We start from the raw sequence: 20,593 nt of genomic DNA, 5'->3' as shown, positions 1-20,593 counted from the left end.
TAAAATGTCACAATCTTCTCATAGATCAACAAATACATGTAATGGCCTACGTTTCACTCATTTTTTACTAAGATGTTTATATGAATAAGGAAGCATCTACATACCTGACTTTTTTGTTCAGTTTCTGATACTGAAAAAGCTTTATTGTTCAAATGAGGATATTATCTCACTCTTATATTAACAGAGTGAGAAGTATAGAATTCCTAGTAGGTTTATGTAGCATTGGTTGGTTTCACTAACAGACAATGGTTACATTTATTGCTATTATGTTGAACTTTTTTATATGAAAAAATGGGATGTGGTATGATTGCCAGTGATATAGTCATTCACCAAGTGACTGTCATGTTTATTTTTAATAATACAAGTCTGGCTATACATATCATTTTTTTATTTTCTATACCTTGACAAACTTCCTGTTAAACAGATACCTTCATATCAGATTATATAAACTGTAAGAGTCAGGCAGTAGATAAATCATGGTCTTATCATCCCTGGGTAGTGTAATAAAACCCATGTCTCTGACTGTGTAATGAAAGTGTAATAAAATCACATCTTTCTGACAGTGTAATAAACCCATACCTCTGACATATGATAAGACATATTTCTTAAACATTGCAATAAAACCCATCTCTCTCTTTCTCTCTCTCTCAAAACAGTGAAAGAAAACAATTTTTATTTTCAGTGTAATTAAAGCATCTGACATTGTAAAGCTAATTTCTATGACAGTGTTTTATCACTCATCTCTGACATTTTAAGAAAACCATCCAATTGACAGTGTAAAAAAAACATCTCTTTGACAATGTTATCAAAACCATCTTCCTGACAGTGTTATGAAATCCTCTCTCTGACAATATAATAAAACCATCTTTCACTGTGTAATAAAAACCATCTCTCTGACAGTGTAATAAAACATCTCTCCCTGGGTAATAAAACCCATGTTAAAATGTGTTATAATTTTATTGAAATACATACACTGTATAAGAGTAATTAAGGGACAAAGAACTCTGTAAAACAACATTCAGTAAAGTTACTTTTATTAGTGATTGTTAATTTCTGTGTTTTTTTTTTAATTTCTTAAGTTAATGGATTTTCAAATTAATTAATTTATCTTCCATCACACAATCCCAATATAAAATTGACATTAAAAAATTTCCAAATGTCTTCAGATAGAGACCAATAATCAGTATTAGAACATTCAGATACCATTATGAGTTAAATTTCTGTTCAATGGAATTTTTGTTTATATGCATGCATCAGATTTTAAACACATTGCCAGATTATAACAAAGATTTGTACTTATGAAATAGTTTTGTGAGTGTTAAGACATTTTTTATTTTGTCTTTTGCTTAGTGTTGCTTTTGCATATTTATATTTTTCCTTTTGCCACATGATTTGAGCGTATCAGTTTGTGCAATATGAGTAATATTGTCTAAGACCAGAACATTGTGCACAGCTTAGTTTGTGCTAGTGCAAGTTTATTGTATTTACCTTTTACTGGATTAATTAAAAATTCATGCTGAAAATTGTACGAATGGTAATAAATGCTTGGTTAGGGATTGAGTGTTTTATTTAATACTTTGTGAAGCAGTTCCTGGAACATGAATATTCTGTTATGCTTAACTGTTATTCTTTAATATAAGAACAGGGGAAAGGTATATAAACAGTCATACATTTCTGTAATCAATCTTGAGTCACCTAATATCAAGTAAATGCTAATTACAGGGATATCTTGTGAAGAGACTGTTAATTATAACTTTCAGGAGAGCTGCCATGTGAAAAAACAAACTCATTTATAATTGTTGCCCATAACAGCAATTTTCACGAGTGCCATTTATCCATTACCCATATGAAAAGACTGTTATTTATAATTTAAGTGTTGTTCTTAGCAACAACTTTTATACCAGAGTGTTGTTTGTATCTTACTTAAATACTGCAAAATGTACAATTTTTAGTGAAATCTGTCAATAATGTCAAATTGAAATTCACATACCCGATTGAAGCATTTATGTCATGCTAATCAGATTTAAAAGTATGTGGGAATTTGTTTGATATGAAAATCATTACTATTTCAGTTTTAACAATTATGATTTCCAGTAAATATATTACAGCAATCATAAGGCATTTATTTACTGTCAGAAGACTTCATAATGAGATAATTACATCTGTAAAAATAATATTGAATGTAATACTCTCTTCATGAGCTTGCTTACCATATATCTAGTTTTTTATTGACCCAAAATTAATATCTTGGTGTAAGTAAAAGATATGCAGCAAGACACATGTGGATATTAAGCTGTCAGCATCATACATTACATATTTATAAACTTCTATGAAAATATTGAACATAAACAACAAAAAATTGTGAAAAAATTTGTATAATAAAAAATACATTACCCAAATATCTCATTTTAATGTAGAAATTATTCTAGATTTAGATGCAATCATATTACAAACTGCACGCATGTTTGAATGTTGTGTTTTCAATAAAATAGATAAAGCTCAAATATAAGTAAAGCATTTCTTGTCAGGAAATAATTTGAATGAATAATATTTTATTTGTTACCAAATTGTGATTTCAAAATGCATGGAATACCATATGAAGAATGAATTGTTATATAAAGTTTGATATTGATTAATGATGGATTGTCACTATGTGTTTTATATTAAATTTCTCCAAGACTTCAAATTTGCTTTAATGTACTTCTGTCATGTTGTTGATACATTCCACCTTTGAAATAAAAAAAATGGGTGACACAGAACCAGAGTAGCATATGATATATAAAATTGTCTAATCATAATGACTAATGCAAGGAATTTCTCTGCATGTTTTGTGACTTAATGAGTTTATGTAACACTAGTGACTTATTACTTCTGCTTTGGCAAATACATAATTATTAGATTTACTCATCGAAAACAGATTTTTAGAGACATAGAAATGAGATATAACAATACTTTTCCATTGTTGATGAATTAATCATAAAAAATAATAACTCAAAATTTCTGATATTATTAATGTACACGACTTGCAATAAGATAGCAGAAAGATATATTGTAAAACATGGAGAAATGAATTGAAAATTCTTGTAACAGTTGGTATAAAAATCAGAGATTGTTTTATGTTTATTCATATCTTAGTGATATTTGGCTGGTAGATTTTTTTTATATATCTATGAAATATTGTAGCTTGTATACATACCGTCTTTGTGCCCCTATAAAAATATTGGTTTACAAAACTTGAGACCCAAATGAAAATTGGTACTGTTTAATGATACCCTGAAAACAAAGTTTTAGGGTTACATAGTAATCAATCAGCATATCTGTCAGTCTGTCTGTCCACTCACATTGTAAGGACAAAAGTTCACATTGTTTGGTGGATAAAACATAATGCAAAGGTTTGGCATCATATCTGGAGATTTTGTTAAAACTTTAAATGGATGTTAGGCACCAGGTGCAGTTTGTTATTGTCAGGTAATTTGCAAACAGACATAATTCAGGGTGACACATGTTCGGGCCTTGCAAAAACTCCTGAACTATTCAATAGTTTTGATAAAACTTTAGAAGGGAATGTTTGGCATCATTATAAGAATGAAGCTTTATATTGCTGTATACATGTACTTGTATACAATATGAGGATTTCACACATCAGGTCTAGTCTGTTAAAAGCATGGATGACCTTTATGAACAATGTATAAATAGGGAACACACTGAACCCAGATCTATGGAAATGGAAGTGAATTACCTGTTGCCTATGATATTCCAAAGAGCTGAATATGTATTAATGACCAAAGTGGCACATACCGGACTATATCCACTTCTAACACTATCCAGTGTCATTTATAAGGTTTCTGTTCAGTGTAAATATATTACTTCCTGATGAAGCCCTTCTATTATCTCTAGATTATGTCATCTTTTTGTGGGAGCCTTCCTAGGAAATCTTTTATAGATATTTAAACAAGTATCTTGTCCTTTTGACCCATTACATTTATCCACCTGTTTTGGAATGTATTTGCATTTTAATACTGATTGAAATTTTTTGCTAATCCTGAGAATTAAGTCAGTGATGCATGCTGGGAAAGAAACCTGATTTGAAGAACTTGTCACTGGCGTTACTTAATTTGGTATAAATTACCTGTAATGTTATATAATGATTGAAGCCATGAATAGTTGTTGCATCATTCTGAACTGATTAAAGCTATCTGTGTTGTCTTACTCAAGACAAATTAAAGGTCAGATCACTCAGTGCACTTAAGGGTAAAACCACTTAAATTTTTTATGATTTCAGTAACTCTCAGATACATATGAGAACAAACAGTTATTAAAATTTAAACATCGAAGGATAAGTATAACCAAACTATTATAAATTTGCAACTAAAACAACAATTTTCAAAACAAAAATAACTAACAAACTAAAGTCAGGTGTATCTGTTTGGTAAGCACTCCTCAAGTAACACTTTTAAGTTGCTGTTACAAGATAGATGAATTGGTTATCAAAAGTGTTTTTATCAGAAGCAGTTTCAATTTTAGCGCAACGGTTACACACTATATATTTGTAGTTGTACAATGATCTCACTACATGACAGTGTAAACTGTGGTATATTGTACTTGTAGTTGTACAATGATCTCACTATATGACAGTGTAAACTGTGGTATATTGTACTTGTAGTTGTACGATGATCTTGCTACATGACAGTGTAGACTGGTATATTGTACTTGTAGTTGTAAGATGATCTTGCTACATGACAGTGTAGACTGGTATATCGTACTTGTAGTTGTACGATGATCTCACTACATGACAGTGTAAACTTTGGTATATCGTACTTTTAGTTGTACGATGATCTCACTACATGACAGTGTAAACTGTGGTATATCGTACTTGTAGTTGTACAATGATTTTGCTACATGACTGTGTAGACTGGTATATTGTACTTGTAGTTGTACAATGATCTTGCTACATGACTGTGTAGACTGGTATATTGTTCTTGTAGTTGTACGATGATCTCGCTACATGACAGTGTAGACTGTGGTATATTGTACTTGTTTAATTACACTCTACTTTGGTCAAACAAATGTTTTCCACTGCATTATCTAATCTAGTGCTGTCCCTATTTGCATGTTGTGAAATACAATCCTATTTCCAATTACAACAATGTTTGTTTATTATTTTTAAAGCTACATATATAGGTGATTGAGATATCTTTATATAGTTCTGTCTACTATACTGTCTTTTTTCTTCTATAATTTGAATTCAGGCCTACCTACAATTCACACAAAGAACAAAAAAAAATAGGTGCATTCAAAGAACATTGCAGTGGGTATATTTATAAATATCAGGTTAAACAATGGATTTTGATATTATTCCCCATTACTCATGTTAATATTTTAAGTGTGTTTATGTTTTTTGTTTAATGCTTTTAAAACAGAGTGAATTTCATAATCTTATTTTATATATCCAGTATGATTAAAAAAGATTGCACATGTCATCACAGTTATGATGAAATGGTATTCCTACTTGTGCAATACAAAATATTTATTGGAAGTTTATGAAGATTGTTTTTATTTCTTGTTAATAGTGAATATACGATTTACTGAGTAAAGAATGCTTCTTATTTCTATCAATGTTATCACATTTTAATTTCCATTGAACTTCCATTTATTTTATGTTTTTTTATACAAGATTTTAGAATATCAGACCTTCGTATTAATATAGGGTTATGAAACTTAAATTAAAACATGGGGTTTCTGAATTGACAGAACTTATTGATATCTTATTATGATCCTGCTTTGTATTGTATATAGTGTTCAGGATGTCTGGTTTCTTACACTTGGTCAATTCATTCACCCATCATATTGTCATTAGACTTTTAAAATGTTAGGATATAACTATTAGTGGATGCCAATGTATACTTGATATTTTTATTTTTTATCTGAATTATTTTGATTGGGATTAGGGTGATATCAAGTATTAGGAAGATCAGGAATTATACCCAGCATGAGGGGGATCAGGAATGGTAAACAGTATAAGAGGGGTCAGGGTGATACCCATTTTGAGGAGCATCAGGGGTGATACCCAGTATGGAGGGGATCAGGGATTGTACCCAGTGTGATTTTTTTTCAATACCTTGTGATCTGAGCCTATAGTATATCCAAAATATTTTAATATCATAGAGAATAGATGAACTAAAACATTCAAAGTGTAATTTACAGTTTAATGTGTTGTTTGCATTATACAGCTATGACTAAACCTCATTCTTTTTTCTTTAACTGAACAAATCCAAAAATACTTCATTCAAAAGTGCATTTACTTTGTACTTTTTTTAACAGTCATTTGTCATTTATAATTTAACATTTCCAGAAATGATAACATGCAATTGTCCCATCTGTTTTAACTGAAACTCTATTACAGAATAATTTGGAGCTGAATCCAAATTTTAAAGTCACTCCATTGTCTAGCCGTCAGCCATAAAACTAATTAGTGAGTAAATGGATATTTCTCAATTCCCCTTGCATGAGTTGCAAGTTTATACCTTTTCTTTTACATGTGTCAGAGAAATTTGTCTTGTAAAAAAATTATTTTTGTTTGTGTTTTATAAAATATTATTAACTGTAAGAGTTTGAATATTGTTTATTTTTGTAAAGTATCCTCAGCTATGTCTTTGATGTCTATACATTAGTCATTGAATCACTGACTATATATATATATGCTTATGTTGTATTGTATTTATATGTATGTAAGTTTCCACAATCTTTTAATTAAATATCAAACCTGCAATCATGTTAATTTTGACAAATAATAATTTATCATTTTATTTCTTGATATATAATTTCATTCTAAGTTCTAAAAAGAATATTTTATTATTGAAGGGGACTATTCTCTCAAGATAGTTTGACTGTGCTAATCTTCATTATTTTTCCACTGGTTAGATTTTGTTGAAACCATGTATCTGTAGAATATCATTCCTTTTGGTATTTGAGGATTATCTGAGGACTATTTCATTGATCTTGAGAAGAAATAAATTTGAAATAATAAACAAGGATACCTCTTATCACTTATTGTTTTTTCTCACTTTTCTTAATGTTATTTAAGTCAATATCTCAAATCATTACCAAGGGTATAAGCTGTCATTGTGAAATTACCATCAGATTTTGTATATAGTTAATATTTTCCATTGAAAGATCAGTAATGAGATTTAGTTTTGTTTAAAAAATGAAGTAAATTTTCATTTCCTTAGATTGAAATTGTTTTCCATAATTTTTTCATTACATTTTTTCTGACGTCAAATTAAAAGTCGTCCAATCAATATTGTCTTTTGAATGACAAAACAAATCAAGAGAACTGAAGTTGATAACATGTAAAAGTTTAATTGCATTTCTGTACCATTTCAGATCAAGAAATTGAAATAAACATTTAAATAAAAAGTTACTTTGTATGTTTACACCTTTAATGTTTTTGACAAAAAGAGAAAAATGAGTCCATAAATTATTGGTTGAGTTAATTATAATTAAATTGTTTGCTAATAGCATCATAATTTAATTGTTTGACTTTGGATAACTTCTGGCATATGATTTAGTACATAAAAAGTACAAGTGATTCTCTGACTGTAAAGTGTTTTTATAATTGCTTGTAAAATTTATTCATAGTGCCTTTAAGATATATTCTAGTAATGCACATTTGAGTAACTGTGATGTGTACAAAATATTTTAATGTTCTATTCTAAATCAAACATCAAGTAACTTACTTGTCTGAAATACCACATGTTCTTAGGATGTTAAATCTATTTGAAACATTTCAAGAATTAACAGTATATCTGGACAAATCAAAGTCAGTGCCATGCCTTGTCAAATTTATTGAATCTGAATGGTTAAGACAGTAAATGTAGTTACATGTTGATGCTGTTTGATTATGTTTTATAAACGCTATATGCAAGTTGGTTTTCATTTAGTTCAGAATTATTTCTAAAAAACAAACCAAACACATTGCATTTCAAAAATGTCTGGTTGTTTTTAAAAGTCAGACAGGTCATGTACTTAAATTTTAAAGTTGAAATGGTAGTAGGGTAATGAAAGTAGAGTTATTTAGTATATTGACCAATGAGTTTCCTGTTCTTCTGAATTACAGTAAAATAATAGGATGTAAATATCACCCATTTTGAGTCTATTATTGTAATAAAAACATTTAATTAAATGTAGTTTATTGAATGTTCTGATATTGTAAGATGTAAACAGTCATATTGAAGTATGCATTCCCCCCTCAGGGCATTTAAAGATTTTTTTGTCTGAGCATTACAAAAATTGCCTCATTTTTTCTTTAAAAAATCCACAGAATATGAAAATCTGCAGGTCAATAGGTCAGTCATTCTAAAAGTTTCTATGAAAACAAGGAAAGTGGATTTAAAATTTCAGTAGAGCTTTCAGTCGGGCACTGTAAAAAGATTTTGGACTGGAGAGGACAGATGGTCAAGTATAATTCAATAGGTCTGATATGAAGCTGACACTTGGTTCACGTTCTATAACTTGAATATATGTAGATTGATCTTAATAACATTTTACAAGGTTCAAAACCACCAAAGGAAGACTGGTATCCATTTTGGGGCTTATGACTTTTACTGTTTTGGAATTGGGAGCCATAATAGGAACTTCTAAGAATTTAGCGATATAACTTCATCAAATGCGTGTGGGAGTTTTTATGATATTGTTGAACAATATTCTTTACCACAAAGGTCAGCTTTGGATTGATTTTTAGGGTTAAGTATAAAACTGTTGAGGAATAAGATGTGAAAAAGGGGCCAGAAGCAGGTATTTTATTGAATTCCAAACAACAACTTGACTATACTAAAACTGATCTCTTTGAAATTTGAAAAAAGTTGTAATACTACCACTGGAAGACTGGGATTCAATTTTAGGAGTTGTGAGGTTAATTAACTGTTTAGGGATTAGGGGTAAAAAGGAGTCAGAAACAAGATTTTTCCTGGTGTCTGGATGATAACTGGAGTAAAAGGGAATGTATCTCTAATGTACCACAGGGTGTCATACACCAAAAAGGAAGGTTGGGATTAATTTTGGAAGTTTTGGCCTGGAACCATTAAGGAATTAAGGACCAATGGCAATTTGTTTACTGTAATCCTGATCAAAGCTGTATCAAGCTTGAATGGTGTTCAGCAGTCATATCAGGCTGTTCCCTGTAAAGCATTCTATTTGCTTTGTTCATATTGAGGTCAAAAGGATCTTAAGTTAAATTTTATCTGATTACAACAAACCTTGATTACTTTGGGTTCTTTGGCATGTTAAATTTGTATCTGTCAAAACCTACAAAATTAACCTTTTTGTTTGATTTCATGATTAAATTCTATGAATTCTTAGATATGCTGAATCTTTTAGTTTATTAATTTTCTGTAACCCTGTTTTAAGTAGGTACAAATGAGGGTATAAATATTACTTTAACAATTTCTGTGAGGGTTCTTGAAATGCTGAATCTTACCATGTATTTATTTCATATATTTTTTTTTAAATTGAAGCATCCAAACTTATCCCAAGTGTTTTATGTGTGGGGTTTTATCAACCTGCACTTTGTTGAGCATTAACATTGGTAAACAACAGAAGTCATTTTCTGTTTTTAGCTGATACAAGAATAAAATTATATATACATTTTATTGCATAAGATAATGCAGAAATGTTACAATTGTTGTAGGTGATTAATTTAGTTTTTGTAATGTTTGTTGTCCTTTGGATAGAAAGATGAAGGATTTTTTAACATGTACAAATTAGATTGCATTTTTGTTTTACAACACAGCACATGCAAATTTCTTCAAATCTTACAGCTGTGTAGAGCCTCTTGTAAGATTTTTTCTTGCACGATGTAATAGAAAATAAATTAACATGTGATGAATATTTGCTGGCATATTGGTGAAAACACACCCAACTCTAAAACAAACAAACTGAAAATTTATCTTGTGTATTTTGGGTGATGTTTTTGAATATTTTAAAAAAAAAGAAGAAGGATGAATTCTGCCAATTGGAATTTAATTTTGTATAATTTGGTGTATTCTTGAGTAATACATGTAATCTTTATTTTAGCATTATATTAATGTATTTTATCCAAAAGCATAATAAATGATCTAACTATACTAGTAACTTACAGGAAATGGTAGGAGAATCAGATCAAAATAATGATACCATCAATTGCTTTAAGCATCAAGATTTAACTGCAGTATGCTTCAATTAAATTATGAGCAATTATTGGGATTTTTTTTTTGAGATCCTTAAAGACAAAATCATAACAATTTGTTTCCAGATCTTTTTCACATAAGATGAGTACTGGATTGGGACAATAAGTATAGATTTGTTGTAGATGAGTCACAATTTAGGAGAATTAAGAATTAAATGATCAAAATAAATATACAATGGTAACACTTAAATATAGACCATACCTAGTAACAACTTTATTTCTATAGAAACAAATGTGTTTAAAGTGTACAACACTAATCTACTTCATATGTTTAGTTTACTTTAGGCATGCCAGAAACCTCCTAATATAAAATGCACAATATAAAAGGTTGAATTCATCTTGTTGACCAGCACCAAGACTACTTTAGTTTAATGGGCTTAGAGAGTACTGTACTATAAATAAACAGAAAGAGTAAGACAAATTGATGTAGTTTTAGAAGATCCTAGTTTTTCAGTGAACTATTGGATACATCTATAAAAGCTGTGTTGTTTGAAGATTTCAAAGCGATTAAAAAAAATCAAACAAATGTTGAACTTGTCATGAATTCTGCTGTATTACCGATAGATATTTTTTGACATGAAGATTTGGGTTTGTTTGTCTGGCAAGCTCTTTCTCCAAGTTTAAGGCTTGTTGGTGCACTCATTGATTCACTTAAATTGTTTGATGTTTGTCATTGGCATTTTTTCTCCACAAATGGTTTTAACTAAAAATACCAACAATAAATAAATAAATACAATACTAGAAATATCCCCACATGATATTATTAGTTTATGGTATTAATTTAAAATTGGTGTGATGCCTTTTTTTTTTATTTGGTCTTCAATTAAAAACACTGAGAGATTTATTGCCCTTTTATATATAATACTCAGGAATGTTTTACTTTGAGCAGTATAAATCAATATTGGTGCAATGACTCTTATCATATGATATCAATGAAATGAAAAAATGTCAACAAAAGAAAAAAAAAACAAAACAAAAAACAAACAAAAAACAAAAAACAAAAAACAAAAAAAAAAAAAAAAAAAAAACAAAAAAAAAAAAAAAAAACATAACATCCATCAGCTTTAAATGGCCGTAAGAAAGAAGAAATTAGACAATGAATTATGACATCAAACAAACTCGTTTTCTGCAGCAGTGTTGTCAAGCGTGATGGAACATAATGTGATAATGGGATCGTTTGTAAATAGTTTGTTTAATCTCAATTTGGTTAAAATATCATCAGGATATTGTTGGAATGCTTCATAGAAAAAGCGATTAATTCAGAAGCGTTTTACTTTGAAAATAGAACATTATCGTTATCGTCTTCCCAGTGAATTACGTTAAAAGTGACTGTATCAAAGAATTGTAGGATTTATTTGATGTAAACTTATCATTGGTAATAATCAACACTAGACAAACAGAATATAAGTTAATCACTATTTTTTTCCTACTTCCTAGTAGACGGAAAATACTTGATTCTTCCCACAGTTTATGTAATTAATGATATCTACAGAATACATTAATTATGATTTCATACATTGTATTAGAAATAGCAGTAAATTTTTACGCTTAACGAAAACAGTTGGTTGAATACTAACATTATCCAGCAAAAAGAAATATTCATAATGACTTCCTCTGTAAGGGCTCGTATACTCACTATTACTTCTTATGGCAATGATGCTGTGGAGCCATAAATATACAATAAACAGTTACATTACATTATATTATTTTTATTCATTTATTTATTTTTACTTAATGCTTGTTCTTTAGACATTACTGTGTTTATACCTATCTAGAGATTAGCTAGTTGTTTTGGAAACGTTACCACTTACCTGGAATTGAGTATTTGTGCTATACATATATAGCGTACAATCAATTCAACCGTCTGAGCACGTGACACATGCACAATAGTCATACATTCTTGTACAGTGGAAAAGTGCTCACTTTAATTTACAAATTGAAATTGGTTAAAAACTTTTTTGAACATTTTATAATAAAAACCTTTATTTTAATGTACCCCCTTATTTGTTAAATCGAAGGGATTTCCCGTGCTATTTATAGATACTTTAACTCTGGTGGTCAGTATTCCGCTGAAAGTCTGTTAATTCTGTATGCCATTGTGAGGATTATGATCTTTAGGTAAAAATTAAGCTATAGTCTAAGGAAGCTGTCTGGCCTTACATGTATGAAAATCGAAATCTATTGGAAATGGAATTAGTGGTTTCTAATTTAAAGGTAGTTGGATGCATCAAAAATGATTTATTTGTATGTTGAAATAATGTGTCACATCAACATGACTAATTATTTCAGTATGTCATAATATCAAAGGTTTATTCCTCGAATGCCAACATCCTTTGATCTACCGATAATTTACCTGTAACATTTTGTTGGCGTTCAAAGAATTGGTGTTAGTGGTTACCACAACAAAAATGCATGCTTATCAAACATCCATACTAATTAACAGATAGATAAGTCTCAGGTGACTTACTCCAGTTCATATCTAGGTAGTTATTCCAATTGTCAATTTTTTTTTCTTTCTGGCTGTTTCTACTTTCTTTTTTGCATTTTCTTCACAAAATCAGACATATACATGTATAGCACAATAGACTTTTGAATTAGTTTTGTAGTCCAATAACTTGAAGATATTTCAATCTATCATTCTACTTTCTGTAGGAATACTAGTACTAAACACTAGTACTAGTTACTAAGTATGCGGTTTTTGTTCAATTTAATAAATATTTGTAATTGCTACACAATAAATACATTCATATTAATTAGTTGAAACGTTAGAATGATAAAGAATGAAATAAATCAGTGTCTTCAATATTGAAGTTCAGAGGTTGAAATAATGTTTATTTATGTTAAATTTCTGAATTTCTTTAATATTTAGGATAGAATTTATACATGCCTTTAAATAAAAGTTAAAAAAAAAAATGTTACAATTTTATTATATTTTTACAAATTTTTAATGATTCAATTTTATTATGTTCTTACATATTTTTAAAAATCTGCTTTTTTTCATATATTAAGGTATAAAACGTTCCATTTATCAACTTCACTAATTAATTTCAACAGTTAAATACTTATAAAAAAATTTAATTGTTATAAAAACTCCTATTGTTATAACATAAACATCTATTGAAGTATTTTTGTTGGCATTCAAGGAGTAGGTAACGTAAAAGGTTGGCATTCGAGGAAGACACCATATCAAAGTATGTCATGCATTTAATGGTATTTTTTAAATAAAAATCCAGACTACTTATACACCATCTCAATAAATATTGAAAAAAAATGTATATAAATTTTACAACAGCAGTTATATAGCATTGTGGAAGCTAAATCCTGATACAAGGCACGGTTAAAAAGCGATTTTTGACCTCGAGCTGTCAATACGCCCAATCAGTTAATCTGGACATCTGGATTGTGACATTTTAAAGGAAATCAAATGCTGAAATTGATGAATGAATGCAATAATCTGAAGTAAACCCCAAATATAAGTTTCAGGACCCAATACTTTACTGAAGCAAAATTGTTAATGTTGAAACTTCATTTCCGTAGATGATATCTGGACTTGGTTTCATAAAAAATCTCAAATTGAGATTTTTCTCAAATCTTCATTTCCAGGCAATTTTATTGGTCTAAATTTGTCTTGGGAAAGGTTTTAAGGAAAATCTCAATTTAGGATTTTTCATGAAACCAAGTCCTAAAATCTGTATAAAATCTTAAATCTTGCGACTGCTTTGCCAGTTCAGATCTTGATCTAAGATCTTTATTGACATTGACAATGAAGTTTAAATCAACATAGCTGTTTTTGAAAACTCAATGAAACACAACACTTCTTAGTGTTGTCAAAATGTTGGCTGTAAGTTTTCATTTCTTATGTACTTTATATCTGATTTTTTCATTATATGGAAATGTGTATTTTCTTTAGATGATAAGTTAAGGAAACTTGAAGCTAATTTATTGTTTACCTTTCAGTTTATAGAATTCATGCCTCACATTGTGTCCTTTGTACAAGTGAGAGGATCAATACCATTATACTGGAGTCAGACTGGATTTAAATATAGACCACCTCCTCGGCTAGATAAAGGTAGGTATTCATCAATATCTACAATTAATCAGCATGTAAGATCCAGAATATACTTGCACCACATAAGGAAAAAACCTGTATGGCATTGCATATAGCTGGTCTGATGTTAAAAATCGATAATCACTAGTAAGGTAGATCAAAAGTATTAGCAAAAAAAAACAAAGTTTGTGGAAAGATAAATATATGTTTTGACAGACTTCTGTAAAATTAATTGAAACTTGCCAAGATCTTAATGCCAGAGAACTTTGAAGACCAAACAGTTCTTATACTTTAAATATTGACCTTTTTACTTGTAAATATATTGGGAAGTTTGTCTTTTATAAAGAAATAATCCATGGATAATATAAAAACTTAAGACACATACTGGTACTGCCTTATTTGATGTAATTAACATTGTCATACAAAATATTCAGATTGTTGTTATGTAACACCCAAATCTTACCAAGTTTGGTTGCATTTGGTCCAAAAATTACATGATCATCTTTTTGTCTATAAATTATTGTTGACCTCTCCGGGCATTACTAGTTGTAGATAATCACACCCCTCTTAAATTAGTGCCAATGGTATAAGCTGTTGTAGGTAGTTGAGTTATATAATAACTTTGCATCAAGCGCAAATTCGGTTAACCACACGAGAGTAAGAATTGTTTACGTGTTGTGGTCACTTGATACAATGTTCAACACAAATTTATGAGTTACTATGAATGACCACCACGAGTGAAGGTAGAAAACTTACCAAGACTATCTGGATATATTTTAATTAATAAGTATTGATATGCATGAATGGGGTGTTTGAGTCAGTGCAAAATTATTCAGAAATTTTATAGCGAGAAAACATCATGGTATCAGGAGTTGGCCTATGTGTGTGGCCTTTAGTAGTACTTCTTTCTGTACCCCGGCGTCTTTAAATATATCATTTTAACGTTCGGACATAGGCATTGCACCTGTTTGTGATATCTACCTGAAACAGAGTTAACATTCTGATTGTCTGTTTTGGTAACAAACACGGGTATGAAAGAATGTTAATTTTGAGGGCATGCTCTAATAAAAGCGAAAAAAATTTTTGAATTATATGTAAACAACTGGGGACACGTTGTTCAACTAGTAAAGTATAAGTCCGGAAAAAGTCAACCAAATAATAATCAAGAGCTGGGCTTTCCACTATTTCAGATATTTAATCCACTGTTCTAAATAACTTGTTTATTATGATGTTATAAAGATGTTAAAATAAGTTATGAATAACATGAGTAACGCTCGATGTTACAAGAGCGGAGCATGATGTTAAACTATCTCAAGATACAAAACATGCCGAGAATATAACACCCCACAAACTCCTCCCACAAATTGTAAATAAAACATTAAAAATTCTAAGTCTGACCAATGGCTAACTTTCTAAAGTTCAATCAAACCAAAATATTTACTTGTCAGAAGCAATTGATTAAATCTGTGTAATGTTCAAGTCGGATAGTGTCATAAAATGTTATGTAAATAAAACTATAGATCTTTATCATGTGATGCTGGGATCAATCAACAGATGGTCCCGAGAAAGTCTGTGCATACAATTGTTAACATTAATCTTAGTCCTGATCTAGCTAATTACCATTTACAATTTACTTACCCATAATTAACCCAATACTTAACATATATCTTACAAGCGAAGATGATGGTGAAATATAAATCTAAAAATTTATCCTGGTAATCAAACTTAAAATGCTCTCGGCTAAATTATTACATAATTGTAGAGCAAAACTACAGGAAACTATCATAGTCCTATCGATATTGCAAAAAAAAGAGTAAATTTGGGAGTAAAACAAAGTCAGAAACAAAATGACGAAGAAGACAACACAAATGAATTAAAACGTACCCACGGATACAAATACCAAAAACATCACTAGAAACTTGGTTACGCCATGAGTTAACCAAGAAACTTGGTGAGGTCATTAGTTCACCTAAAAACCTGCTGAGGTCATGAGTTCACCAATGGTTAGCAATTCCTTCCCTTTGTAAGACATCTAACGTGGAGATCATTTGTCACAGGAATTCGATATTGGTCAATCAGGTCGCGACGAAGACGGTTATACATTTGAAGTTACGACCTTAATCTGTACATGTAGCATATGACCTTGTCCAAATAACTTTGTGTAGGCCACTGAGTCCAGTTGGTGCAACGGTAACAATTTGTAGCAAATCCAAAGCATCTGTGAAAATACTATAGGAAAGATTATTTGACAGTAGAGAAATCAATGTCGTCGCATTTGGCATCCTGTTTAGTTTTACCAATTTTGGGATGAAAATATGAAGCAGTCTTAAGTGTGTCTGTAGTTTTCTTAATTGCAAGCTCTTTTGGAACGATGAGACGAAATTGAGGATTATTTAATGATAAAACGTGATCTTTATAGCGGAAGCTGAAGTCAGAGGACTAGCATTTCTTTTGCTTGAGTAAGTTGATCTCATAAGAGTGTAGAAAAAGAACGTCAGCTAGGCGTACATAATTGATACATCGTCTGTTGAAGCACTATTTCTAAACCGCATAGAAATATTATCGCTCTGAAAGGAGATATAAAAACAACTGAAACCGAAAAAAATACAACCTACTACTTATGTAAAAGTAAATTAGACATCTGAACCAGGTGCAACTGCAGTGTCCTGTTCTTTGAATAAACAAGACATTATCTTTTTGTCATGTTCACTAATCACATGATATTAAAATTGATATGAAGGATATAAAAAAATATAAAAAGGTACATCAAATTGGTTGACAAGTTCATGAAAGGGACCGTTGTAGTTTTGAGGTGATGACTTCTGTACAATACAAATAGAAAGGTGAATATAACTGCCGTAAGCTGTCATATAATGTACCTACGGAGACATCAGATATAACCGCCGGAAACTGTCATATAATGTACCTGTGGTAACATCCGGTATAACCACAGGAAGCTGTCATATGACGTACCGTACCTATGGTGACATCTTATGTTATTTACTGTTATACACTTGTGCATTTGTTGCGTTTCACCATAACCGTTCTCTTTCCACGTGAAACTAGTAAATGAAATAGTGAAATATTGGCAGTTCGAAATGAAAAGTCGTCTCGTTTCCCGTAGTGTTGAATCATCACAAAATCGTGGATTATCATGAAAAGTGAGGACTTGAATAAATGTCGTTCTTTTTTTAACAAGGTACATTATAAGAACTCTCACACAAGTGTACAAAAATATGAAAAACGACAAAGAATTCGCTGTGAAGGTAATTAATGATATGGAGTGAAATGTTATCGTACTATAAGTCATTACTAGGCATAGTTCACATGACAGGACAGAATACCGGTACACATATAGGGGATGACCCGGAATGAATACGTCACTATAGCATGTTTACTATAAGTGGTTCTCACGTGTTTAATATCATTTTAGGTACATTTTCAGTTGATATCCCTAACAACTCTTTTTGGCATAAAATATGAACTGTGTGGCAGAGTAATCAAGGGAACCAAGGTTATAGCGGTAATCAAAAGAATGTAATCCAAGGACAAAGACCAGACATGGAAAACAGACATACACAGCAAAGAACATAAAGTAACTAAAATCATACATACAAAGTAAAAAAAGTAAATGAGTAACTCGGACTCCACTAAAAACTGGGACCATGGACCAGGTGCACCAGTAGGGTAAGCGTCCTCTGCTTTTCTAGAAACACCCGCCGAGTTGCTCATAAAAAGTCAAGTCCGGGGTAGACGAACGAGGAAAGGAAAATATGACCCGTTGAATACATCAGTTTTCATAGTTCTGATGGATACACCATAACAATCCACGAGTTCATGATGACGACCATAAAACTTCTGTAGTGATGACTTCAATCTTGTAGCAACATAACCCTGTTCCAGAAGCCTATTTGTTAGAGTTCTAGCGCGATACAAAAAGTCTGTGTAGTTTCGGCAAGCTCTGGCATAACGTATGAGTTGTGATATGAACACGCCATACGCAGGAGCCGAAGGGATGTTACCACAGATGAAAGGAAAGTTGATAATTCTGAATGAAAAGTCATCACGTTTGTCGTAAAGTTTGGTCAATAGTTTTCCTTTACCATCGATTTCTAAGTGTAGGTCAAGTAGTATTTCCATGAACCGATTGACTGTCAGTACATTATTTAGTGAATAAGAAAGTCTTGAAAATAACCGTGCGCCTGAAGCGATTGTTTCACCAGGTAATTACTTTAATGTAAAATCCTTTCGGCGAGACGAAATTACCATATTTTTCTTTTGTTCTACCCAAGCCCTACCTTGCGGAAGTGTATATTAACCATGCTCATCAACTTACCACAAATGGGTGTATTTGGTCTAAAAGGACTGACAAGGATTCTAGTGGTCTCGAACTGTTACATTTGTACACGTTTAACAAACACTTTAATTGTCAGTCAACGCTTACCTCGTAAAATGAAAATCGAGGTGTTTTTGTTTGTTTTGTGTTTACATGTTACACCATTTGTTGTTTTTACAGGAAATAATGGATTGCTTAATGAGAATTGTAAAATTATAGAAAGAATATATTGTAACTATTTATCCGGATGAAAACATGTTTGTGCAATGAAATAAGCTTGTTATGTGTACCCAGATAGTAGAAATTCAATCTTGCATGATTGATGATTTAGGCCAAATTCATCATGCAATGCACGATTTCTGTTTGCTAAAATTAATTACTAATTGCTTTTTAATGAGGAAATCTTTTATCCTGCATGGGGCTAAAATGATCTTCCGCATTGTGCTTTCTATTGTTTTTCAAAATTCCTGACAGGCTTAAAGATCTTAAGCTTTGTGTCAGGAGATAAGGAATAACAAGTGTCAGAACAAGACAAATTTTCCATGCATCAAGTTTTGCGAATTAGCAATTTATGATCACGCTCTTTATTCTGCATGAAATATATGTTTAGACAGAAAATGAATGGTGAACATGCAATCGTTGAACTTCACTTCTTTTAATACTTTATCAGTTTTATTCTTGCGCATTTTTATGCTAGTACGTGTACAGTTTACGTTAATTTTTTGGTGTTGAAAATTTGTAGATCTCCATCAAAACTATCTCGAAGATGGAAGAAAAACAATGGATAACATATTAGGCTCTCGTACCACAAAGCTAGAACGTATGTTTCAGTTCAAATTTAATTGAAATTAGATGGTGAAATTTAATTATTTATAGAATTAGTAAATCATTAAGTTTTGTTTCAATTGGTCCTTAACACAGATTTGAGGCACAAAAGGTTATAATTTATTTGAAATTATCACTATATATTTCTGTAATGTCATGTTTTTTTGTATCTGTTTTAGTGATAATATTCATCTAGAACACGTGTATGAAACTTATAAATCTTACATCTTTCATTGGCTAGCAATCATGTTAGATTTGATTATTTTTATGTTCCAATGTGTTGATCTAGTGATGTAGTATTGATTTATTTTATTAGAAATACTAGTATCTTTTTGATTTTCAGTTCAAAACTTCCCAGGAGTCACTTGGTTTTAAAACGTCCAGTTTCTCAGTGAAATATATGCATTATTGTCTCTAATATACCATGACTATAGTAAAAATACCACATGGAGGATATTACTACTGATATTTTCATGAAATGTTAAATAAGCAAATAAACAATGGATAGACAGTTTTTCTCTGTCTGTGTGACACATATAACTTGATTCTTTGATAAAAGTGCTCTTGCTTCAGTGTGACGTATTCGTCTTTGATTTCAAACAGAGATTAGGTTTGCCTGACACAATTTTATAAGAAAACTTTCATTGGTCTTTGTTATAATGAATGTAAGAACACCACATGCTTCGTACCAAACCAAGTGTCCTACGTCTTCATGCCAACAATAAAGCAGAACAAAGGCATGTGTCTTACTAAACTGAAAAATGTCAGGTTTTATGTTAATTCATTCAGAAAGTACAGTTGGATCATGAATATTTTATTTAAGGAGTAGAAGAGAACAGCATGAATTCACAGTTTGTCTGTAAAATGTCATTTTCACAGTTTCGTATTTATTCTCCGACATTAAAGTGGGTCTGCCAGTCTCACTGTAGCAGTATATATATATATACTGCTACAGTGCTATACTGAATATTACTTGCCACCAGCCCGCAGGGTGATATAGGCAGAGGGTTGATACCGCATGTGATACAGATTTTGACATGTCATGTTCTTTATATCATATATTTTAACTATACTTTAAGTATTGTTTGTGAAGAGGTGTGATATAGGTTATGCGATATAGGTCTAGGGGTGTGATATAGGGTATACGATATAGGTCTAGGGG

General features: G+C 30.8%; 1 protein-coding gene across 2 annotated transcripts in view; it reads left to right on the top strand.

Annotated features, from left to right (window-relative positions):
- The window catches only part of LOC148622713 (phosphatidylinositide 4-phosphatase SAC2-like), a 170,699-nt gene that overhangs the window by 18,590 nt on the left and 131,516 nt on the right, over positions 1–20,593 (top strand). For both annotated transcript variants that reach the window (XM_088572778.1, XM_088572779.1), the window contains one exon: positions 14,180–14,291. In XM_088572778.1, coding sequence (XP_088428904.1) covers positions 14,180–14,291 — 112 coding nt within the window. The remainder of the gene's footprint in view (positions 1–14,179; positions 14,292–20,593) is intronic.

This window comes from Perna viridis, chromosome 3 (genome assembly GCF_037379345.1).
Source record: "Perna viridis isolate PV_CMFRI_1.1 ecotype Kerala chromosome 3, ASM3737934v1, whole genome shotgun sequence".
In the NCBI taxonomy this organism is placed as follows: Eukaryota; Metazoa; Mollusca; class Bivalvia; order Mytilida; family Mytilidae; genus Perna; species Perna viridis.
Note: the sequence above shows the minus strand (reverse complement) of the source record. Positions and strands in the feature narration are given on the sequence as shown.